At 43.7% G+C, this 25,653-nt stretch overlaps 1 protein-coding gene across 3 annotated transcripts; it reads right to left on the bottom strand.

Annotated features, from left to right (window-relative positions):
• Positions 1-24,594, bottom strand: HORMAD2 (HORMA domain containing 2). Of its 3 annotated transcripts, XM_087768806.1 has the most exons (14): positions 24,512-24,594; positions 24,074-24,142; positions 22,575-22,665; positions 21,565-21,709; positions 20,141-20,204; positions 19,092-19,128; positions 17,796-17,816; positions 17,031-17,057; positions 15,618-15,685; positions 12,560-12,711; positions 11,725-11,978; positions 10,743-10,842; positions 9,621-9,670; positions 1-351 (listed from the first exon to the last, which is right to left on the bottom strand). In XM_087768806.1, the coding sequence occupies exons 3-14, from the start codon at positions 22,623-22,625 to the stop codon at positions 247-249; spliced, it is 1,074 nt and encodes a 357-aa protein (XP_087624932.1). In that variant the 5' UTR covers positions 22,626-22,665; positions 24,074-24,142; positions 24,512-24,594; the 3' UTR covers positions 1-246. The 3 variants fall into 3 exon arrangements, with proteins under 3 accessions (XP_087624932.1, XP_087624934.1, XP_087624933.1); XM_087768808.1 differs by lacking the exon at positions 17,796-17,816; XM_087768807.1 differs by lacking the exon at positions 24,074-24,142.
• Positions 24,595-25,653: the final 1,059 nt, after the last annotated feature.

Raw genomic sequence — 25,653 nt, 5'->3', positions numbered from 1 at the left:
TTCACATGGAATCATAAATCCTCAACTTTTTAGAACATCAAACAAGTGCTGGTGGTTGACATTGTCATGACAATTATGGTGCTTGCTGTCTCTTTACAATCCAAAGTTTGCACTAGACAAATAAACATGCAGAAATACACGTGGTATGTGGACGAGTTAAATATTGGAAGAGAGTAAAGGTCTTTACTAGTCAGATGACAATGCAAACTCACACCTTCCAAAATGTATTGTGTGTCAGAATGAACATCACTTCCCGCCTTGCAGAAGCGGCTTCTCTGGTTCACTGACCTTCCTTTTCTTCTTGGGTCCTATTACCTCTTCCTGGCTAAACGCAAGGTTCAGGCAGTTTATCTGTAAGAACCATCAGAAACAGTGATCATTCTCACGGTACAGGCTCCTGCTAGATGAGTCAAGAAATACAACTTCCAAAACTACAATGTGTTTTCCTGGACCCTCCTGGGTTTGTTCAGCATGATCCTGTTTTCCAGAAAAGCAGTTAGGCAAGGAATCAAAATTGAAATACCGGATGGAATTGGGACTGTAAGATCTGTGAAAGCATCAGGTTCAGCTTCAGGGACAGAGAATGGTTTTGGTGGCACAAGGAACAGTACCCATCTCCCCACTGCCAAAAGAAAACACGAGGAGCAAGGAGACCTTTGAGAAATATAACAGCTTACAGGCCATAGACTTTTCCACCAACCTCAGATAATCATAAAAGTATGTAAAAGAAGGGGGGCACATGTCAAATTTGTGGTCACTGGAAACAGCCTTTTAGGAGGAGACATGCAGTACCTCTATTTGTACATCAGGGAAATTCAACACAAGTTGGTCAATCTCAGACATCAAAGACAACCCGTGAGTCTGCAAAAAATAACTAAGCAAAGCAAGTTTTTTTCCAAGAGGCTTAACTTCCCTCTAGAAAGACACAAACCTCCCTCAAAAATATTCAGGGGCCTACAAACCAAAAGGTTAAAAAACACGGATAAATATATGTTAGAATATAAATGGGTCAATGGTACAGGCAATTCAGACAGACCACAGAGAGAAGGACAGCCAGAACAACAGTTGAAGTGTTGGCTGTGCCAAGTGACAAAAACTCACTTATTATCACATAACATATTTGCATTTTTACAGTAATAATCCGGAGCTCCAGAGAGTAACATGTGTTGTTGCCCACCCAGAAGGGACAAAGCACACAGTCTGGCAATGTAACCTCTCTTGCTCTCACTGGAACTGAGCTGAAGGGACACACCACAGCACACCACTTGAACTTTGCCTCCAAAAGAAAGTTCCTTTGCATGAAAGTAAGGTGAATGAAGAGGAAAAAGAGTGCTAACCGAGTTCCTGCTCCAAAATAGGAGTACCTTACTCCAGTTTCACCAGAAAACATGAGGAATCCCGTAACTGAAGCCGGATAAACACAAAGAGTTAATAAAGAGCTATTCCAGAATGCATCCTGGAGACAAGCACAAGGTCTCCAGATTACAACATGTGGTCATTATAGAATTCCCCACTCACATCATCAAGGCTTTCTTTCTATCTGACCTTGGTATGAGGCTTCCGTAAACTCTACATAGCAATGGTCTTTCTAATGCGTGAAATAACTCTGATTATGGATTAACAGCAAAATAGTTTGAAACAACCTCACTTTGCCTCTCTGTCGTGTTTCAAATTGTTTTTCCTCCCCTCTTCCCTCCTCTTCATTATGAGCAACACGATATTGCCTAATGCAGAAAGTACAATTTCCTTTCCATAAAAACAGAGAAAACAAGAATCTGCCAAAGTGGGACAGGCAGGTTCTCCTTCATCCTGCACACTCAGGCTGACAAAACTTCCAACGCTGCCCAAGGCATATTTGCTTGAGGAGCGAGTGATGAGTGGATCTCTGTGTTACAGCTCTTGACCTGATATCCAGCTGCTCAAACTGGCATTTTAGGCAATTATTTACTTTCCTTTCCCTGGCATCGTTTTAACCTGTCTGCTTCCTTTTCTGAAGTAAAGGGCCCAGAGGGGGGAAACACTGCATCCAAAAACCCTCCAGTGCTAACACAGCTGCAGGGTTTGTACCCTGTCCTGCTGGCCACACAATAAAGCAAAGTGGCGATCCCCAGTCTCCCAGCCCCCCGTCACCTGAATAAGGCAGCTCTCCTTCTATTTTAGCCTAAACCACATAAAGAGAGCAAGAGAGTTGGTGCTTTTATTTCCTCTATTGAGGAATGGATCTTCTGCAGCACAGGCAACTACTCAGTAAAGTTTTTACCCCTTTGCTATTCCTCCTAAATTTTCTGCATGGATGGGATACTTATGAGGTGGGAGAAACAGCCACAAGGAGCAGCTGCTCATGCAGAGTCCACTGCAACTCTCCCACAGTTTTCCTCCCTTTTACCACAGGCAGCGTGACCACCTAACAGGAACCTGAGATGAGAAGAGTAAAAACATCCATGCAAGCCATCAAGTGCTCTAGACCAGCACTATTCATTTGTTGAATGAATAAGATGTCAACTGTGTGAGGTATTTCACCGAAGCCAACGTGTTCTGTCCTGCCCTTGCCCAGCTACAAGTTCATGTAGGAATTCAGAGCCAGGAACAGACCCCAAGTCCAACTTCCAGGTCCCATCCTTAACCAAACACTCAAGCTTCTTCTCTTCCCCAGAAATGTTGCTGTAAATGGGATTAAGTCAGATCCTACGTATGTTTATTTGACTTTAACCAGAAAGTAAACCTCTTCAACGGTGTGGTAAAAAGCAGGAAATCCCTCCCATTGACTAAATATACAATCAAAGCCTCCAGAAGTTGATTAATTCTAATTTTTCCCATGTACTGGGATGCTTGACGTAGAATAACTGATGGGAGAGCTTGCGCTGTATGAATGTTGGTTTTTTGGCTTACACAACCACTGCAGGTCCTCGGCTCCGCTGATGAGCCAGGTGCTATAAAAGCACGTATGACAAGGCCCAGGCCCTCGCACGCTTACCCTGCAAAGGAACCGTGCTGACAACAGGACAGGTGGGACAAGTTCAGATCAAGTAGCAAAGACAGGAACAGGCCCATGACCTCGGGGCTCTGAGTCCAAGGCATAGTTCTGGGTCTAGGTCATAACCATGAATACACAGTGAGTTTGAATCTCCTGTTTTACAATACTGCACTACGTGTAAAACAGTAATATTTTGCCGCAGAATTTTTCTGTAAAAATACAGCTAACTTGTGAATCATACAAGTGTTACTAACTTCTGGCATAAAGCTAACAGAACAGCTGCACATTGTCTGGAGAAGATATCAGGCTAAAAATAGATTAGACTTAGATTAAAGCCTTCCCAAGGCAGACTGGTGGATGAAACAGAATGAGCAGACCACAGCTACACTGCTATTCTTAGATAGACAAAATCAGGACCTAGTTCTGTGCTCTGCAGTTTTCAATCCCCAGTGTCCCCACATATTCCAGCCAAAAATTCCCAGCATAAATCGAAGCAAATTTACAGCTCTTCTGACATGTGTTTTGCTTCCCAAGGCATCCTATGTAGAAAAGCTAAAATTGCACAAGAGCATTCGACTGTGTCCCTCTTTGTCCCTGGCCTGCCCCATGCTGAGGTTTGGCACTTGGCAAATTTTATGCCCTCAGAAGGGTTCCCTTTGTCAGGGACACGGAGTGTTTAGTTTGGTACCTTGTAACTATCCTGACAAATTCAGAAGCACATTAATGTCAAAAGAAGTCCAGTTTTATCAAGCGAGCCAGAAGAATAAGGATTGAGATACAAGACTTAACTGCTGAAATAAGGCAAAATGATTCTCAGGTGTCAGGGGACGTCCATCATCATCAGGAAACTTTAATCAGAGAGAGCCAGCGCCTGATGTATCCTGTGATTTCAGCTGCAGCTAACATTGACCCAATAGCACAGCAAACGCTTGCCACTTTCAAAAATCAAGCCAGTGACTCTTTAAATTGATCCCCTAGGACCTGAGGCATCCCTGGTGAACGGCCATTTCTGTTTGGTTGAAGGCAACAGTTCCCATCCACTCACTGACAGTTGGCTGCTCCATGCTCTCCAAGCACAGCAAAAATCAAGGTTCACAAGGTATGTCATGGTGTCCCGTGAAAGGACGAGAGGAAACGGACACAAACTGAAATGCAGGAAATTCCATTTAAACATAAGGACAATCTTTTTTTTTACTGTGAGGGTGATCAGCTACTGGCACAAGTTCTCCAGAGAGGTTGTGGAGTCTCCGTCTTTGGAGATATTCAACACCTGACCGGACAAGGTCCTAAGAAACCTGTTCCACTTCACCCTGCTTTGAGCAGATGGGTTGGACATGACGATCTCAAATTGTCCCTTCTGATCTCAGTGATTCTGCGAAGGCAGCACAGTGGTTAAACGCTTGACGCACGGCCCAGCACTGGTCTCATATCAGTCTCCAGTAAAGCGACTGCACTGACATCAGTAGAATTAATCCTGATTTTCATCTGTACAAGTGGAGGAGAATCATGCTGGTTAGCATGAAAGCCAATTTACGCAGGTGGAAAAATGAAAGACACTCACTGTGGTGCTTCTGTGGAAACTTGCCACATTTTGGTCCCCAGGAAGCCATGCCAACACATCACTGACTACCACTAGTCCTCTTCCTTTTCCATAGCTCACTGTTAAAATCTTTGACATTCAATGCAATTTCTTTTTTGCGAACTGGAAGTCTCACATGCCTACTCTATGCCTTGTGTATCTTGTAGCATTTAAAGGACTAATGAACAGATTTTTCCAGAGGGAAAAAAAAAAAAAATTCTTCAAAAATACCTGTTAAAAAAAAAATGTATCAATCTCTCTCCTTATAATCTCTTCCAGGGCCCTCAATCACACTGTACGCTGCCATGCCGGCCATTCTGGTTGCCGAATCACAATTCAATATGCCTCCCAAAACCAGAAGCCTTCCCCCATAAGATTACAGCATTGTAACTGAGGAGGCGAAAAGCAATGGACGCTCCTTCTGCCTACTATGCTGCTACCCAGCTTGGTCCCTCATGGGATATTAGATCTGTCCAAGCTGAATTTATGCAGATTTCTCTAGAGGGTCTGGTTGCTAGCATGTACGTTATGAACATATGTAAAGGCAGCCAGCGCGGAAGCTCCACGTCTTCCCGCAGATGTCCCTGAGGTAGCTGTCAGGGAATCTGAGGGTGCAAGGGTTAAAACTCCCTGGATCTGCGGGGTGATGGGCCTCACCTCTGAATGAAGAGATCGCTAGGAAACTGTTTCCTGCACGCTAGACAGGGATAACTCATGCAAGGGATGAATGGCCCCAAGACACAGCTAAGGATCTGACGTGAACTGAGAGAAGCCAGGAATTTCCTGACCTCCCTGTCTCACTCCTCCCAGAATGGCCTGGGCTCACAGGAAGGAGAGAGGCAAGCTCATCTCTGAATCTTTCTCTCTTCATTGTTTGGGTCTGTGTAGCCTCAGCTGGTTTGGAGGAGAAAACGTTCTGGGAACTTCTCATCAGATACAGCTCTCTTGATAGACAGTTAGAGATAAACCTTTTTTTTTCTTTCCTGCAAAAGTTCAAGATAATGACATTGCCACAGAAAAATGCTTTCCTATTGCTCTGCAAATGGCAGGCTTCACCCTTCAACTGCTTTCTGTCATGGCAATTTTAGAAGTGGTTTGCTTGGGAAAAAACAGACAACAAAGGTCTTGATCTCCAAGCTGTTGTTCTGCAATTGGATCCACTTGCGCTGACCTTCACTTTCAGACAGAAGCTGCGTACAACACGGAAGCTCAGCAAAGGCACAAGAACCTCCATCAGGGTGACCAGGGCCCTGGGCACCAACAGGACACTGATCACTGGCAAACACGACAGGTATCACTTGTGACGTGTCATCTCTGAAAGACTGGGTTCACACTGGCTCCCATCACTGACACAGTCCCTTGGAGAAAGAGGACGTGGCCAGGTAGCCAAGTCTCCTGCATGGGAGCAGCAGCTGGAGGCCAGACAGGCTATCCTCTGAGGTCTAAAACAGCACTGATTTACAACATTTAGGGATGAATGTCTCCCTAGACATCTAACTTTCAGACAGCTCCAGTTAAGAGAGCTAATCCGCATGGCAGGGGAATGCCTACAGCAGGCAACGAAGCGCAGTGCAGAGACCCCTGAGCTATCCAAACTGATTATGTCCACACAAGGCCAAGTGTCAACACGCTTCCTCAGCTCCCACAGCAGTCTAGGAGCACAAGCACCGCCAGACTAGCAGCATAAGCAGTGTCTGGCCCTAGCTAATGAAGCCAGAAACTTGGGAGGCAGAACTGACTTGTGCTGTGCAGACAGGGCCACACCATTTCCAGCTCTCGCACAGGCTCGGTCAGGGGCAATTCAGGGCTCTCTGCACGGCTGCTTCACTGTGCAGTGAGACCGTGCTCTAAGGACCACCCCAGAACTTCAGCCCACAGCTTCCTGAGGGGAGATAAAAGCCTGCAGAGGCGTCCACATGGTCAGATTTTACTCATCTTCTAGTTCTGTTTCATTCCAAACTCATTCCACTGCAACATGTTTGCTTAAATGAAGGCAAAGCTTACCAAAATCAATTTGCAGGACAAGAACATTAAAGCATTCACAAAAGGAGAAGGAAGCATGCTGAAGAATTCAAGAAGCTATCTGAAGTTCAGTGCAGGATCCCATTCTCATCAGCAGATTTCTATAAGCTAAATCAATGGGCAGCTATGCCCTGTTTTACCCAACTCTTCACAACTCCTAGAATGTCAGTGGAAAGTAGCAAGACACATAAAGATAGCACACTGGGCTAAATCCTTGGCTGATGCAATCAGAAAAACTCTCCTCAAGTCAGCAGAGGTAGGCTCATTTACATGCTGGTGTCTAACTCTGGATGATTAAGTACAGAGATGCTTTGCTGGGAAAGGGCAATCTCTCATTTGATCCTAAGTATCATCAATCACGAGATTGCAGATAACAAGCCAGTTGAGTACATGTAAATTTTTCTCCAATCTGAAAAGCCCTCTGTCAGAGATGCTCCATGGCCGTTACTGAAGGCCAGTTACAGTTCTAACTGGACAGGAATAGCTGCTTCTCTTTTGGCAGATCTGCATCCTTTGCCTCTCCCATGTCGATTAGATAAAAATAAGCTTTTAATACTTTCATTCCTGGTTTTCCTGAAGAGCTATATGTCAGGAAGATAATGACCAATAAACTAAGTTCCAACAGCACAGTTTTTATTTTTGATAACCAAGGAACCAGAAAGAATAAAGCAGTTCACTTCAGATGAAGAGCAGTAATGGGTTCCTCCACATTTCCAAAAGCCACTTGTGACTGTGGGTACCATTTTTGAGCTCAGCACTTCTTGAATATCAAATCCTTGTACAAATACCAAATTCTGGGATGCTCCAAATTATTTTAGTTAGGTCTGAAAATCTTGGCCTGAATGTTTAACTGTACAGAGAGCAGCTTTAAACCCAAGTCCCTGAGGTGCTGCTCCATGGGCAGCTGAACAGCTAACACTGCGCTGCCACCAGAAGGGCAGGTCACCCTCCCGGCCCCTCTTTGCCCGTTCCTCGCTGTCCAGTCTTGCCCGCTCCCTTACGGCAGTGCTGGTACGTGAGCGATCACTCTGTGACCTAGTTCAAAGGGATCTTCTGGTGGAAACCTAACACTCAAAGTCAGGCACTAGCACTGCAAGTCTAAGGGCTCATGTCAGCCCCAATAAAGGGAGACCTCCATGGCCCAGGCTAGGTTGTTCCCCAAGGCCCCTCACACACCAAGCTGATTAAACTCCGAAATCCAGGAGAAAACAAGTCACTTTTTGGAGGCCTTATAGCTCCTTAAAGCAGAGGGCTTCTCTGAACACACCTGACAGTCGGGCAATGCTATTACTTGACTGTACTGTAGTCTGGATAGCAACAAGGTGTTCGCATTCACACCCCAACAGGACTACTTCTACCCATCTTACCTATACTTGACCCTGTTAGATAATACCCAACTCAGACTTCCCATCCACCCCAGCTTGTCCTCATTTTTTAAGACAAACTTCACTCACCAGTTTGGCTTCCTGATTCAAGTGGAATACACAATAGTCATTTGTTTTAACCACTTCCCTCAGAAAAGAAGGGAAAGTCCCTCTCATATGGAAAACAGTGTCAAATTTTTATTAGCACTGGCTTTACAATGATCATCTGCACTTTTTAACTAGTGACTTGACTTTCTTTTTCCCTAAACTGACTGAAATATTAGCCAACTTCTAAGCTATGATGGTTTAAAAAACAGTATCAAAGAAAACATTAAAAAAACCCTCTGCCATGCAGAATCTACCAGGCAGAGGGCTTGGGATTTTTTTTTTTTAAAGTCTTTGGACGCATACAATGGATAAAGTGACTCTTCCATTTTTCAGCAACTAATGCTGTTTCCACCACCTTCAGACACTCTCACTACTGCTACCGTATTCTAATGAAATTCACATGCTGCAAGAAAAGAGGTGTCTGGTGCTCTGCTTACAATCGTGACAGACCCGAAAGAATGTCAGAGCATGAATCAGTGAGTTACAAACAGAAAAGGCTCCTGTTTTCACACAGACGACAGAATAAACAATGATCAGAAGGAAACTGGAGGATGTGACACAAAAAAAAAATGTGGTTAAAGTTTGAAAAATACCAGCCTAAGCACAGAAGTTCATTTCTAAGATCCAGAGTCAAGGCAAATACTTCACAGATGCCTTTTGAATGACACGTTAAGTTGTAGTCTCCAGTTGCTGTCTGGGTTAGACACCCCCGGATTCTTTTCAACAGAGGCGGAGAAAATTTTAGTAGCAATTTCCTACTCTCATTAACCTATCCTGTAAAGATTCAGTTTCTGAACATTCAAGCTCATACGATTTTCAACTAATTTGAATGGAAAGAGGATCAAGTGGCAAGTCTGGTGGCATTCAGAGATTTGCCCTGTCACTGAAAAAAACCTCTGCACAAGCCCATGAATTCGAGCTCTGATTCTGACTCAGGGTTTGGCCTGGGCAGCCTTCAGGATGGAATTAATTTCACATAATCTACTTATCTACAATTACATGCCTGGTCTACCCTCGTTCTTTGGGTTGCCCCAACAACCACCGAAAAAGAGATCAGCACCTCCAGGGGATAATTCTTCCTATCCCGGAGAAGTAGCCAAAAAGGGATAGGATCCAGTAAGTACCTGTGACTCACATGTAAAGATAGCCTGGAAGCAAGAAAGGAGAGGTGAAGACCGTGTTAGGCAACAGATATACACCCCCTTCAAACCTAAAACGGGGTGGTAATTTCAGAACCTTAATCCAAAAACACACACAGGTAAACCAGCCTGGTTGGGACACCGACGTGTTTAGTCTGCGTGTGTAATTCACAAGTGCCAGCTCCAGAGAACAGTAGAAAATTCTTGTACTGGATGTATGAAATAAGCTGACCATGGAAAGTTTCTTCCTAAATGCTTCCCGTTCATGCTTATATCCCTGTGCCATAATACTTTGTAGCCTCTGTGTGTTTTGATACCACATAATAAATCCACTAGTGTTAGCTGAATCTTGTGCCATCCTAGATGACATAATGTTCCGTGGAAATGAATTCCACCTTGCCTGGCCTATCTTAGAGCCACTAAAATTTGCTCACCTGCTGAGATGCCCTTGAGCAAGGCATCCTGTCCATCTTCTTCGTTCCACCTACAATCCAAACATCAAATAGAAATTAGCTCCAAAGTTAAAACCCTACATTCAATTGAAAAAAAAAAATCCAGAAGCCTGATTAAACCAGTGCAGCAAACACACATGCCTGATCCGAAATTGTGTAACCTTTGCTCTCAGGCCCTGCAGTTTATTCCTGGAAACAGATTTCAGAATGAAGTGTCACCTGAACGTGCAACACATCAACTTGCAGCAGCTCCTACCGATGAAACTTAAACTCCATGTTAACCCGGTTTCCTAAGAAAACAAAGCTCAGGCCTGCATGCGCTCTATCCAAGTGGGGGTGTGTGTGGGGAAGGAGGGGAGCTGTCCCCTGACTATTGTCCTTACTGGACAGTTTCAATAAAATTTGATGGGGGGGTCCCAAAGCACCTCAGTTTCATGAAAACAGGCAACTGGTTAGAGGAGGAAGATCCTGTTAATATCCCCACAGTGGAAAAGGTGGCAGTATGAGTTCACCCCTTATTAGTCATCAGAGAATCTGCAGTAGAAAGACCTGAAAAGGTGACCTCATCAGCAGGCAAGCTTCTTTATTCCACTGCTTGGGGATCTCAGGAATGCTATTTACCATTTTGTCACTAGATGGTATTGTTCCACAGGCTATATCTGAGAGCCTCAAAGGTCAAATACAGCATGGTATATCAGAAGCTAGGTTGATTGAAGTGTGAGAAAAGGCTTTTTTTCATGTATTTTCATGTATTTTTTCACATATGGAAGTCATTAGCAAAATCAAAATGCAACAGCTAAAGGGAAAGAGCTTTGGTGAAAGTGTAGATAACGTAACTCGGTATTGATGAAACATTTCCTCCATATCTGAAAAAAACCTGCTGAGATAAAGAGGTGGAAAGATATTGATAAAAAATTGAATGTTTCTGTTAACAAACCAAGCATGTACAACAAGCCCTTTATTACAGTTCAATCTGATCTGACACAGAATTCAAACAGCCTGAGAAACCCTGTTCACCCATTTCACAGTAAGTGAGAAAACCTAAATACTATGCTAGGATACAGTCTTGAGCACAAGCTGCTTCAGTTTTGAAACGGCATTTACCTGTATCTTGAAGGTAAAAAGAAGACGCTTCTTTTTTCCAGCCTGGATGAGTGTCACTTTTGTCCTCTCTTGAATCTGCTCTGACAGGGAGAAGGTGATTCTGTAAAGCAAATGATGCTTTGTCTTAATAGCATAATCTAAAAAAATATGCCAAGGTGGTAAATCCATAAACCCAGCGCTAACAGGGATGAGATTTTCACAGCCCCTCAGTGTCCAGGCCTTCCTTCTCCCAAGCCTATAGGTCTTTCCAGAGAGAAATTTTCTAAGAAACACCAGAATTCCGACCTAAATGGCTTCCTGTCTTCATGGGTTAGCTCTGTTGGGGGGTTATTCCCTGGCACTGACCGCCTAAAACTAAATTGTCAAGCCTGAGCTACCAGTCCAGGCTGCCCCTTCTGTCATTTTGGAGAGGCACCACCAGAGGACCATTCATTCCAGCCTACCTTGGTGCCTAAGGAAATGATCTGAATTACCTGCTAAAGATGCCTCCTCCTCCACTAAGCGCAGAGGGGGGCGCCTAGAGAAATTAGGCACAACACACAACTTTTAGATGGCTAGAGGTAAGTGGAAGGAATCCCACCTAACTACACAGCAGAACGTGGCTTAGTCCTGAGAAATGCCAAGTGGAAATGCAAAACTTTGCAATTTTCTCCATTTTGTGCACATCTGTGTATAAATGTGTGTGTGTGCACATGCGTGTGTTGTGTGTGTGCACACACGTGTGATGTGTCTCTCTGTACAATCACTGCCCTCTTCTGGGAGAACATACGAGACTCAGTGAGTCAATGGATATGCTGGAATGAAATTCACTTTATGTCTATGGACTTCCAGCCTCAGCGCTCAATCTGCTGTAGCGCTGCTGCCCTACACATGTTGAAACCCTTATTAAACTAGGATTCTGAGAAAATGGGTTTTTTAAGGAGAGTTTTGCTAGATAAACTCCATTCCTCCAGCGAGAACCGAATAGAGTCTGTTTCTATACCTTTGTGCTTCCCTCCTCTTCCTCTTCATCACAGTCTAACCCCTGATGGGAGATCTCAGTAGGGCCGTTCTTCTGGATCAGGTTGCTGTCAACCGTCCCCATTCTTTTCTTTTCAGTTGTCACTCTCACTTTGATGAGGTGGAACCCAGTGGAGACCGACCCTACTCTCAGGTTGACAGGATCGCCATCAAACAACAGGTCACCAGGGCTGCCATCTTCCTTAAAGCCTGGGGGCTGGTAATCTTTGGGAGTTACTACACAGGGAGAAAGAAGCCACTGATGTCAGAGAAATCAAGTTCCATCTCTCCATAATCTGATTTATAAAGAACAACTGTATACCAGCCTCAAGTAACAACATCAACGACTAAAAATATTCTGGTTGGGTTTGTTTTTTTTTTTTTCAGGAAGAAGGTAGAGAATGCAAAGGAAAAAATGAGCTGATCAAATGTTATCAGGGAGCTCGAAGAAATAATGACTTTAGGATGCTGAAATACCGCTAATGTGCTCAGCCTTCTGGAGCAGAACCTGACAAACGCAGGATGCCTGTTCCTTAAAAAAACAAACACAAAAACTGTGAAGGAGAAGGATGTCTTCTTTTCACACTGCATGGCTGTACTTCTTATACGAATGTTCAACCCCTTCTTAAAAAGCATTTGCCAAGCCCTGTGTGTCAGAAGGCTTCAGTATGTTTTACACCATTTCTCACCGTTATCGGTTAAGAGCTCTACCATTTCACCCTCCTATGCTTTACTTACTTTACAGGGGCTCATGATTAGCATAGAAACTGATGGAAAGGGAATTTTTTTCCCCACAGCACACACTGTTCTCCACCTACCATCATTGTAGTAGAGGAGCTTCATGGTCAGGGTAATGTCATTGGGAAGCGGCCCGAGGTTTTGCATTAACAGGTACAGTTTACGGATCAGGAGCCTGCTGGCCTGTTTAACGTCCTCGCTGCACACCCCATTCACAGAGTTCATTTGGTTGCTAGAGTCGGAAGAAGAATAACAGATTTGTTTTCCTCAGTCATGAATATTCATGATCTAATTACAAAGACAGTGCACCCACTGACTTGTCTGAAACCACCAGCAACAAAGCTACAATGCCTTTATATAATTTCCAGATAAACAGGGAAGTGAAACAGACTCCAAGGATGGGGTGGCATCAGCAAAACAACAGCTCTAAACTAAGACGCATGGCATTTACATTTGAACAGACTTTGTAGCTGGGGCAATGGACCCCATTATACAAATGTCATGACTCACTTGTTTGAACATGATTAAATTGGATCAAAGGACCATAAAACAAGTGCCTTTCACCTAAGCAATTTCAGGAATGAGAGGAATGAGGTGAGAATCCCATATAAAGCCAATTCATCACAGGGGCAATTTTCAAGTCCATTTTGCAGTTTGAAGAGAAGTTAATTGCATGTTCTCACTTTAATTCCACGTAAGAAAAACTAGCTCAGAAGCACATTTTTCAAAAGTGACTAAGGGGCATTCCTCTCACCTCCTTCACCCATCCAAATGTCAGCTGGCTAGTCGAAGCACGCAGTCTAGACTGAGATAAACGTCTAACAGAAGGGGGATGAATCGCCCTCTGGAGGAGTTTGTTTCTCTTGACTACTGAGGTAGATGAGATGAGCAGCTTAGATCAGCCAGCTAACTTTAGACAGTTGAAGATGGACTAGATGAATCACTATGTGACTAAGGAACCTAAACTTCCCTAGCTTTCAATGAGAAGGGGCCTTAAAAAAATGTAGCTCCTCCATTACATCTTTGGAAGACCACGAGCAGGTGAATGACACTAGGACACACTGGATGGTCCCTAACACAATCATCCCAAATTGCTTCAAAAGCAGTAAGTAACCCCAGAGAGCAGAGAGGATCCCCGGGCTAAATATGACTGACTAAACCACTGGAAGGAACCCCTTCGTTAAGCCTGATTTCCCCTTCCAGTTGAAGCTTCTTGGCTCCTCATGAAAACTGAGGGGCTGTTGAACAGCTTGAATTCGCAGGGTAAGCAGGGTACGGTTTGGTAGGCTCCGAACTGCCAAGAGCAAAACTCTGTGCTGAGCACATTGTGCTATTAGATTAAATCCTCTGTGTTCAGAAACGTACATGAAGTGAGAGGACAAATGCTGGCAATGCTTAAGGTGGAATAAAGAGAAGGTAGGCCTTCTCTTACACATCACCCTTACAAGTCTTGGGATTAGTGGAATAGAAATGGTAAGGGGAAAGAGTATAAGCAAAAAAAGAGAATTCCATAGGAATTAACAGGTCAAGTACTCGTTCAATATGGGAATACCGTTGTGGATTTGATGCAGGAATGTGTCAAAAGGTAGAGGCTGAGGAACTGAACCTCTCTGAAGGACTGGGATCGATGACACAGAATTCCTCTGAAATCCATCTAAAATAAGGCAGAGACCATCTAGGAGAAAGTTTCCCTTTACCTCTCAGATACGATGATGCAGACCCACAAAACATCTCTCACAGAATGATTAACTCGGAGTTTGCACATGACAAAAAACCGTGCACGTGTATAAAAGCAGTTTTATCAGCCGAAGGAGCCGATAGCGAAGATGACACAATACAATGATCCATGTCAGAACTTCAGTTTACTAACGACTGCAGGTACACGCATGATCTTGCAATAGCAGTGTCCGTCACCGAGGAAAGAGAGCAGAGCCCAGGAATCTGATGCCACGGGCTTTGAAGCCTCAGAGCAGTGATGAGATTTTGACAGAGCAGATATAAATGCAGCAGCGGAATTACTTAGCCTCTCCTTGGCCTGTACGACAGACACCAAGGGATGCTGAGTTCCATTTGGGGACCGTTGTTATTGCTAGGAACTAATGACTGATCTGAGTAAGGCTGATTAAAAAAACAAAGTACTCAAGAGCTATCTATTATCTTTCAGATCCCAAAGCTCTCCTCAGTGTAGTAAGGACAACTGACAGCAGCTTCAAAGCCGAAACAGAGGGTACGGTCAACAGGACACTCCAGACTCAGACATAGTTCAGATTTTCCTAACAGAAAATCACTTTGCCACATACTACAAATTATGTGGATGTGTTTAGAGAAAGAACAGCAAATGACACACTACAGGAGCATTGTGGAGGAGTTTCCCGAGAAGCATACAAGACAGCAGAGCTCTCTTGCTCTACAGGCAGGTTCCAAGGCCTAAAGATCCATCTTTCAGCAATGGCAACTACAGAAGCAAACTAAAAATGGGTTAATTATTTTTCTTTGCTTTGGTTAGAGCCAAAGGCCTTTGAAAATATTTATTTTAAACTATAGAGGATTATGGGCTACTAAACACAGCTTTAAAATATCTAACAGACAGAGCCAAAAAGATGCAAAAAGCTGCTGCTTCCTGCCAAACATTCTGCAGCATCGACTCAGGCGCCATAAGCAAACGTTCTCTCAGGTCACCCACGCAAGACCGCTCAAGCAGAATAAACATATGTAAATGCCCAAGGCAAAAAAAACTGGGTGCAGGATCATGGTGAAAGGTATTAAACCTGAAAAAGCTCCATTTGAAAGCACAAGGCTGTCTTGTGAAAGCGGAAGAACTCTCATTATCAGTTGAGGCAGCGGCAAGCTCAACAACGGTGCCAGTTTCTGCATCACTACCTTGATTAGGCACCATTTCTATAAATTGTCCTTAATTCAGTCCTGGTGCACTTTAAGTGCCTCACTGTGCTACGTAACAGCATTTCTACTCATCAGCTCAGCAGTTCATATCCTGTAGGGCGACTGTCCTCAACTGTGATGATATAGTCGCTGCTTAGCGACTCAGACATGTTCTAATCATAAAGCGCAGTTTCTTCTTAATGCTTCAAGAACACAGTTTTCACAGTGTAATTCTGAGAAATAAAACCAAACCATTACCTGATGATGTCCATCTGGGGCACCTCCTTTTTGTACTTGAATTTGAATTGATACAGTTCAGTCACTGTCTAGAGATTTAACAAGATAGGGGGGAAAAAAGAAACGGGTCTCTTTCAGTAACAAGTGTAAAGATGTGTACTGAACTTAGCAGTGTCCTTTCACAACTTTATGCCAGAGCACAGCATTAATGACACAATGACAGCTTTAACTCTATTATTGCTTGCACGGGCTTTGGTAACTTTTCTTAACAACCACAGCTTACCTAGCACTGAGAGAATCACAAAAAAATGACAAACTTCCTGCTTCCTCATTCCACTTCCTCTGTGGGCCCGACCCCCCAGCCTAAATCTCTAATGAGGCACCGGGGCCAGCCAACCATCACAACCTCCGTACGTCCTCCCTTACTAAAAGGAAAAATGTGAGGCTTCACGGCTGATGCAGTGTCACAGGGAAGCCTGGCCCAGAGTTCTGCACGGAGAGAAGGGCCTGAAGGACTCCTCCTACTAGGAAATACAAACAGTACTGCACGGGCAAAAGTTTCTGGATTTCGCTGGTCTCAGAGTCTTATGAGGGAAATAAAAAAAACTAGATGATTTTCCATTTAAAAAGAAAGGATTTGCTATGATTTTAGAGAATAAAATAATTAGGAAGAACAGACTACTTCACCACAAAAGAAAGGATCTATTGTAGTCCAATTCCATGCCTATAATTCACTTTTTCCGGAGGTCGATTAGTAGGAGCTCAGCTGAGCTCTTAACTCTGAGCCTTCCTTACAAATCCCAGCCTTGGTATGGACTAAACTCTTGCGCTCTCCCCAGATGCTGAGGTGTGACACAGCAGAACTGTAATCAGGTGAGCAACGATTCTGCAGCCATTCTCTGCATCTGCTCTGTGGAGACAGCATGGATGCAGAACCTCGCTCATGTATCGCACTACCCAGCCTGTCTCCACCGATGCAGACAAAATAGAAACACAACCGAGAACACCGAAAGGATAAGTACTGACACTACGCAATACATACATCCCAGGTCTTCTGTCCTAAACCTCTCTGCATGGAAAACCAGCTCTCTTTTCAACACTGCTGTGAAAAAGATGGTTTGTAAAAGAATTATTTTGAACTTCCCATTTCTTCTCTTCGGGAAAGAAAAACAAAATCGCTAACGTGCCCATTAGTTGCCTGTTAACATCCCTGCCTGAGGCCCTAGATGGGCCCACAGCCTAGCGCCCGGTAGGAGCGTTTGATCACAGTCCAGCTCACTGAACTGTCATTCTTGAGGGAAGGCAGAAGAAGAGAAACAGGGTCACCAAGCAGCTATGTCAGGGTAGAATTTAAGCCTACAAGTCCACTCTGAATACAAATCTACTCACCCATGCCTTCGGTTGCCTCAAAGATTAATTAAGACTCTTTCTTACCTCCGGTTCCTTGGGATTGGTGTAAATCTGTTACAAGAAAGCACAGAGAGGGCATTCTCGCCTTGGATAACTTGAACCAGTGAAAAGTGACTAAACAATGATATTTTCATTTTACAGCAGAGATTGTACTATCTTTAGCGTGGGATCAGAGAAAGGAATGGCTGACAAACAGCCTTCCTCTATCAGCAGTCAATACTTACCACTTCAAAGACAGGTAGAAGACATTCATCTGTGTAATTGTGGAGGAATGAGGTTAATTCCCATTCCAACCCTCTCAGGCAGCTATTGATGCCTGAGATTTAACTACTCAGATTATGCACAGAATAGATGCATAGCATAGCTCTTGGTGCTTTACAAAGGAGCAGGGCAAAAGACTTGCTATGTAACCACCGGTGTGTGGTTTCTTCAGGATCAGTTTAATAAGGAGGATTCTTCTGCAGGGGGAAATGGAGAAGACACAGTAGCTTCCAAGGGTGAAGGCAAGAGTTTAAAGGAAGCAATGATATGAAGCACATGAAAGTGCTTCTAGGAGTTTAAGGATGCATGTAAGGCCTCAGTCAGAAGTCTGACATACTGAGAAAAACATTCCCATGCAGCCTAGGAAGTTCATATTTACCATATTTAAGAAAGGTCACCACTCTATAAAAAAACACATCCATTTTGACTTCCCCTTAAAAAAGGCACAAATGGGTTGAGACAACCTTGACTCCCTATCTCTTTCAAGAAGGGTGGGGGAAGAAAAACGCCTTGTATTCATTTACTTACTGCGAGGACTGCAATGTGTAACTACGGAGGGAAAAACAAAACACAAAATCAAAATCTAACCTTAGCGGGCAAGGAAAAGAAAGACCTATCAAAATCTAACTGCCTACATACAGTGAAGGAATAGACACAGTCGACAAACAGTGAGTTAAAAACCTTTATGCAGATTCTTCACAGCACAGCATCAGCAACACCTAGTGGCCAGTTTGCTTGGCTTTGCTTGCAGTTTCCCAAGAAAACAACTGCATGCTCAGACTTCTCTCTTGGGACTTCTTCTAAACAAATCTCCAACGGCTATGCCAATTTAAAACTCTTTTACAAGAGCACCCATCCCTACTGAAGGCAAAGCTCTCTGCTATGAAACTCCCCAAAGGTATTTAATTTATCCTATAGCAAGAAAACGTACATGGGACTATTGAAAACAATCCTAGAACATGCATTAAATATCTCCATTTTTTCCTTAATCCTTGTCAGATAGCAATTAATTTATGTCTCATAAATAGCAGAGGACTAAATACCTCCTAGAACTGTCAGCAAGCAATAAACTGAGTTCACAACATTTTGAATTATCTTATGCACAGACAGTTGTACTGATGTATAAGAGCCCATCTGATCATCAGTGCCGAAACTAACACCGCTCCATCTGATCTAGATGAGAGTTGGTTTGATGAACGGTGCTGACAGAGATAACAACAGTTGGTGCTTTTTCCTGTGCAGAGCAGTTTTATGTGAGAATCAGCAAGGAATATGATTACTTACTAACTGATTTTGTTCTGGACCACAGTTATACACCTTACTTGGTGAACTACTTTAAAAAAAAAAAAAAAGTAATAAATTCTGAACCCAAAAGAAAAGCTAGGAGGGTTAGAGAAGATGAGAAGAAGGGAAAAGACTAGGGGAAAGGCAATGAAGGCAAGCAGAAGCACAACATAAGCTGTCTCAGGAAAACAGGCATGGAGATCAAGATCTGACTAGCAGGGTCTCTATCCAGACAGTAGAGAACACAAATGTAGAACACAGAACTAAGGGAAATCCCTTTCAGGCTGCAAGTTAGTTCACACACCATGTACGGGCAAGCTTAGAAAGCAACAGTGGTCAATAGTTGGGCTCAAGGAATAAAATCCCAAATCTCACGTGCATATACTCAGGGCAGGGTCTTCCCCCTATCCCACAGGTGTGAATGTGTGTTGTGTGCATGCAAGATCACTACAAAAATATAAAGCGGGAATGGAAAGATTGTTTTGTCCATACTTTATGAAGAAATAGGAAACTCCGTTAAAAAATAGTGAAAAAACTTACATACTGCCTCTCCAAAGCATCAAAACAACCTTGAATCCTGCCAGGAAAAAACACATTAATACTAACCAGCGATATTTATCTCCTGATCTGTAAATACATACTCATTAGACAGTTTAAAGTGCATTTTTTTTTCCTGGAATTAAGACAACACAGCTAGCAACATTTTGGGCTTGTAAAGTCCTTTTCAGGTCAACCATCATAAAGGCGCTGTCCTCCCTTCTGCATTTGGGCATTGTTTACACTTCTAGGGCCATGTCCTGTCAGCCTGGAGCCCAGTTAAATCCCGACAAAGACAAGTATTCCAGGCCTAAGGCTGCCTCTGAGTGGTTCTCTGCTCGGTGCTCTGTTTTGGCTCTCCAGTGGCTCTTTTCCCACTGGCAGTGTACAGAGCTTGGCTGAAACTTCAATCTGACCGCAGCCTGACATGTCTGGTCTTGTAAATTTTTTGTTATCTGATGCATAGTTTACAGCGATGGACTTTCTCAAAGTAGTAAATATTATTTGAGGTAGCAATGGTCAGATATTTACTCTTTGAGTCAAAGGATGTGCAGCTACGTATCTCCTCAGCACATCAAAGTCAGACTCTGCTTGTTGGGAACATGCCAACTCTAAAATACATCCTAGAGACAGTTGTAGGGTACTTAGACACACAATACCCAGGGAGATAAAATATTGTACATACTAAAAAACAAGCTACAAGGATCCCTGTAAAAGTGAAACTAGAAAAGACTAAACAACAACAGAATCGATCGCATGATTTTCTTTACCCTCTCTCCATGCCTATGCTGCCTGCGTGTGCTCTGGGGCCTGACCACCACCTCGCTACAGTCAACACTTCAACAGACCTGAACTCACACGATCTCGGCCAGCTAATTCTGTCTTGCTTACGCACAGGGCCAAGCACACACGCTGCAGCAGTGGGAGTTGCACTGGCACAGTCGATAGCGCTAGCGGGCACAATATTTTCAAATTCAGGAAGAAGAACGCGAGGGGTAAATGTCTTGCTATTCAGCACAATCTTGTCTTAGTTTCGCTGTTAACTCACTTACCACTTGACTATCTGCAATGATCCCAGACAGCTTTTATCTTCTCGGAGAATTTTTAGACAGAGGTCTGCAAAACCAGATTTAGCACATAGTTAAAATCCTTATCACAGCTGTTGGGCAAACACTGAAACTAAGCCAGTCACCCTCCCTTTTTTGGATAAAATGCGTTATCTGGAAGTCCTTCCTGAGCGGAAATGTTGGTTTTCCACCGAGTCCCAGGTGGGCTGACACAAGCTTATTGCTGCATTTTCAAATGTTAAGACTTTCCTCAGATGCTCTGGGCTCTCCCAGAAAAAGTGCCAGAGTTATGGCTTAATTTCGAAACACCAGCAGCTTCCGTCCTCTCCTCCTTCCTCTTCTCCACTCCCATCTATTCCGCCATTCCCTAACACCACCTTCACTTCTGCATTCAGACGTCACCAACATCCAGATGAGGTAAATGACTCAGAATAAACTATTTCTGTTAAGCTTTTCCACACAATTCATTCTACCTCTGTTTTCAGGCCTTCAGAATGGCAAGAGGAAACCCATCCTGCAAATAAAGAAGTGAATTAATAACACCTTAGGATTCAACCAAGGAGCCCTCAAAGGCATGAGCAGGCCAGATGTTAACATTCTTGATCAAAAAGGCACTTGAAAGACCTGATGTTTGATTAGAAAGACCAGTGGCTTTTCAGGGTTAGGTGATCAAGAGCCAATTAGGGATTTCCTGTGCCCTCAACCACGTCCACAAAGTGCACGTGACCGTGTTTCAGGACAATTAACTGCATAAATAAAAACATGTAAACAGATTGGATGCTTGGAGACATTTCACACCCTATTTACACATCTTGAATGAACATAAAGATGTTGATGAATCAAAGCATCACTAATTCTTGTGATTGTGTAACAAGACTTCGGTTCTTAAACTTCTTTTATTTCTTAAAGTTCTCATTCCCAAGCACATGTGGTTATGCAAGACAGTTTTCACAGAAAAAAAAAAAAACCCACAATAAAACAAACAAACAAACAAATCTTTCAATCTCGCAAGGAAAGCTGAAAATGTGAACCTCGAGGGCTCAAAAATCCAAAGGAAAATAAAACACACCAATCAGAGTTAATTTTTTAAAACTTACTGATTTTTAAGTCAACCTCCTGACTCTGAGACCTGATTCATGGGGCTGGCAATGCCAAGGAATGATTATAAACCAAAAGAAACACTAAGAGAAAAGCCGTGAGTTGCCAATAGCTCCAGGTTGACTTCTGTGCTCTCTGTCTATCGGATGCAGAATCACTGTCTGCATCCAGACTTGAGAAGGCCCATTAGCCAACTGCCTAAAAAATTGAACTCATACATATATGAGCAGCTGGAAGCTAACATGTAAAGCAGATTATAGCTAAAATATAGCAAGCAGAAATAAGAATTCAGCATAAACTGAAAGTGTTACCATCTAAATAGCGAGTTCCGTAAGAGCTCTCTGGGAAGAGCCCTCTCATGTATGTTATACAGGATACAGAGACGGCCAGAAGTCTTTTCACCAGCACCACAGACTGCTGCTCAGTAGCTATTTTGCTGGGGAACAACACTAATTCCTGAAAAAGAAGGGCAAAGTCAAAAATAGCACCATATTAGTGTAGCACGGGGATTATATTTAGAAACAACTCTCAGCAGGTGGAAAAAGAAGGTAACTTAGAAAAATAGTTTTAACATTTCTCTGGTCTTCATACTACACAGAGAAGACTAAGATGGGTGGGATTAAATGTTTTAAGGATAGTTATTGTTAGATCTGGCATGATTTACTCGGAAGCAGACTGCATTGGTCATTCCCTCCCCTTTTATCACAGCTGAATGTTTCCACCCCCTCCACTGCACCAATGTTGGCACTTAACAGACAACCACCCCTAAAAAAAAAAAAAAAAAAGTGTACAGTTTTCTGCCAGCTGAGCTCTACAGAGTTAATCGTGGAGTCAAACAAACACCAGTGCTGGTGTGGCGTTCACTGCTGTACCAAAGTTCACTGCTTGCCGCAGCTTTTTTTGAGATCTGATGGCAGACCGAACCTGTCAATGCTGTACGCAGACCTAGTTTTCAGAGTGATTTTAATGCAGAGTTGTAAGCAGTACATGCCTACGATTGGAGCTAATGTAAATACTAAACACTGAGTGATTTTAACATGAACAACCTCAGTGGAAAGTATACTAAATTTAGTTCCTCTATTAGTTCATTGCTTTTCTTCCTGCTAATAAAGCTCTGTGCACACCTACTGAGCCTACATTTATTTAGTCAAATACATGTCAAAGCCCCATGGTTTATCTTCCTGGACTCACTAAACTTGAAATAATCCAACCAAGAACAGTGCGGACAACAGAAAGTGGTCCCACTTTACCAGGCACAGACGTGCCAGGTCCAAAACTGAGAGCTAAGATTGTCAGTACCATCACATTTCAAGGTTTTTACCTTAGAGGACTTTTTTTTTGGCCTAGTCTGTAAAAGCTGATGAGTAGCCATCCTATATTTCAAAGACCTGCCTTCCACTTCTAATTAAAACCTGGGGAAAAAAAACGAAAAGACATGAGACACCTGGAAAATACACAGTCATTGCTATTTGTCATCTGCCTTAAGCTAGGAATGAGATTCTTCAGCCTTATTCAGGTCTAAAAGCTAATTGCCAGTCAAGACAGCTAAAGCAAAGCAAACCAAGGATACTCTATGGCACTGTCTGAGAGTCTGCAGAGAGAAAACTCCTTATTCACTGGTAACCGATCAATAGCATTTGAAATTCAGGGCCACAACTGTACCTGGTGTCAGCTGGTGCCACTTCAAAATGCACTTCTCATATTCCAACCCGCAAATGTTAATTTTTACCACCATTAAAAAGTGTGAAGGGGGAATGTGAAAGAACTGGAAGTCTGCCAATAGCAGCCAATATTTTAGCAAGGGTAAGCAGGAAACGCACTAACATAAATCTTGGCCAGAATAAAAGAATGATTCTTCTGGGACACCTTGAAATTAAAAAAAAAGGGAGGGGGAAAAAAAAAGAAGTCCCCATTGTTTCAATGAAAGTGAGCCTCGTTAGACAAACCTTTAAGAGGAAAATCTTTTTACAAGAATGGAAAGCTGACTGATAACAGCAATAATGTGGACATTATATGTTTTGCACTGTGGTGAGGTGCTTGCTTTAGCACCGGCTGACATCTTGATTAAAAACTTCCATTAGACGGAATTAACAAGGCACGCGTTAACTGGTTTGAAAAATGGCTTGCTGGGAGATCTCAACATGTAGTTGCTAACGAGGAGACATTAATGAAAGGAAACACCACAAACAGGTCCCCAGAGGAGCGCTGCCTCGTCTGCAGCTAGTCAATATTTCTATTAACAATTAAAATAATAGCATAAACATCACGGGCTGATCGAAATCATGACGAATGCAGTGACCGGCTGGCTTTTATCAAAACAGTTGATCTAATCTTGTTCTGCATTTGTACCTTTTCAGCTTTTTTCCATGAAAGCCTCATTTCCATTTGTTGGCAGTCATTAGGACATGTTGATTGGAACACGTTGACAGCTTTTATGCTAAATTTAGCACTTCGTTTAGTAATGAGCACAGATTACAGCTATAAAAGTATGTTTAAACAAACCCGCAAAATTTTTAATATGTTAAATATTTTAGGAAAGGTGGTTTGTTTGGTTTTTTTTTTACTCATGATTGGCAAAGCACTGTGAACAGGACCGGAATGCAATTAAAGCAGACAAAGGCATTATTCCAACATGAGGTTATTAGCTAAATAAAGCTGATTTAAGCAAGCCAGAGACATAAGAAAACATGTTTTCTATAACATGCTAATGTATAATTGATTTATTTTGCAAAAGAAACATCACTTAGACTGAGCTTATCTACTTTGAGGTGCGTGTTTCGGTACGGGGTACCGTCCAAGGTTGCAGCATCACCATCTCACCTCGCTCCGGGACTGCGACAGAGGCACGAAGCTGTCCTGGCTCTCCGCAGCCCCACTGCTCTGAAAGCCCTTTATCCCCGAGCATCAGCAAATTAGTATTAATTGGGAGAAAACAAACCCCTTGCAGGCCCAGCGACCTCCATCCCACCCCGGGAACTTGGCCCCCTCAGCCCCGCGCCCGCACACCGACTGCCCCTTACGCCTGCCTTCAGACGATGTGAGGCTACAGCAGGCCCTAAAAAAGCAGCCATGGCTCCAAAATGTAGTTTTAAAAGTCTTTTTTTTTTTTTTTTTTTTGCTCCGGATTTTTTGAGTTGATCCTCAGGCCCGGCCGGGTCCCACCCGGGGCCGGGTCCCGCCCCTCCCCCTGAGGCGCGGGAGCTCCCCCTGAGGCGCGGCCTCCGCCTCTCCCCCCGTCGGGCCAGGCGGTACCGGTACCTGCGCCGCCAGCGCCAGCCCCGCCGCTTTCCCCGGCCGCCTGGGCTCGGTGCCTCGGCCCCCCGAGCCTGCGCGGCGCTGGGGGCGGGCGGAGAGCGGGGACGGCCCGGCCCGGCCCCGTCGTTGCGAGGCGGTGGCCCGCACCCGCCCCCCTCCCACTGACGGCCTCCGCTATGGCGGGCTCGGCTGAGGGGAAGCGGCCGGCGGCGGCACCGCTGCCCTCCCGGCAGCGCTGAAGTGGGGCTGGGGGTGTTTCCCCTGGGCTGGGCCGAGGGCAGCCGTGCCCGGCCTCGGGGGGTAGCCCCCGCTCCTTCCCCAGGCCCTGCCGAGGCGTTTAATGGCGCACGAGTTCAGGCAGAACAAGGTGACCCCGGGGAAGAAATAGCAGCAGGGCCATGGCGGGGGCGGTGGTGTGGGTCACACCTGTTTAAAATCGCTTTAAAGTAAAATACTGGTTTTATTAGCAGCATATCACCCCAAATTACCTGCAGGTTTTAAATCACTCAAAGCCAGAAGACACATTCTTAGAATATTCTAGTACTTCCCTAGGGAAAGGGAGACTTTATATCATCCCAACTCAAAAGCATCAGGAACTTCGTATTATATTATTATTAATATGTGGGGCTACTTCGTTTATGATTATATTATATTATATTATATTATATTATATTATATTATATTATATTATATTATATTATATTATATTATATTATATTATATTATATTATATTATATTATATTATATTATATTATTCAGACTATTTTAGAGCTAGCGTCACAACCCGGGCAAGGCAGATGAACTCCCTATTTCACCAGTACCTTATTTACAGAATAACCTGCCTAAACCCTTTCTTCCCATTTCCAAGTGTTTTGTTTTTCTTTGGATGAGGAAATGTATTTTTTCCTTCTCATCTCTACCCTGTTATCATCCCAGGCAATTCAGCAGGGTGCTGGTGAGATCACCCCCCAGCTCCCCCAGCTCTGGAAACGTCCGTCTGGCTGGTTATGACGATTTGCCTGGCTGGCAGGGCAGGACACACTGTTTTTTGACTATTTGTGTTTCTCCAGGCCATTTTCTGAGCTCTATCCAAAGACCTTTTCCCTAATTCAGTTGACAACAGCTGCTGGAAAGCTCCTCCCCG

Source organism: Nipponia nippon, unplaced genomic scaffold, assembly GCF_047370975.1.
Source record: "Nipponia nippon isolate SJK-2023a ecotype South Korea unplaced genomic scaffold, ASM4737097v1 scaffold_30, whole genome shotgun sequence".
Taxonomy (NCBI): Eukaryota; Metazoa; Chordata; class Aves; order Pelecaniformes; family Threskiornithidae; genus Nipponia; species Nipponia nippon.
The sequence above is the reverse complement of the archived record's forward strand: the minus strand, read 5'-3'. Positions and strand labels throughout refer to the sequence as shown.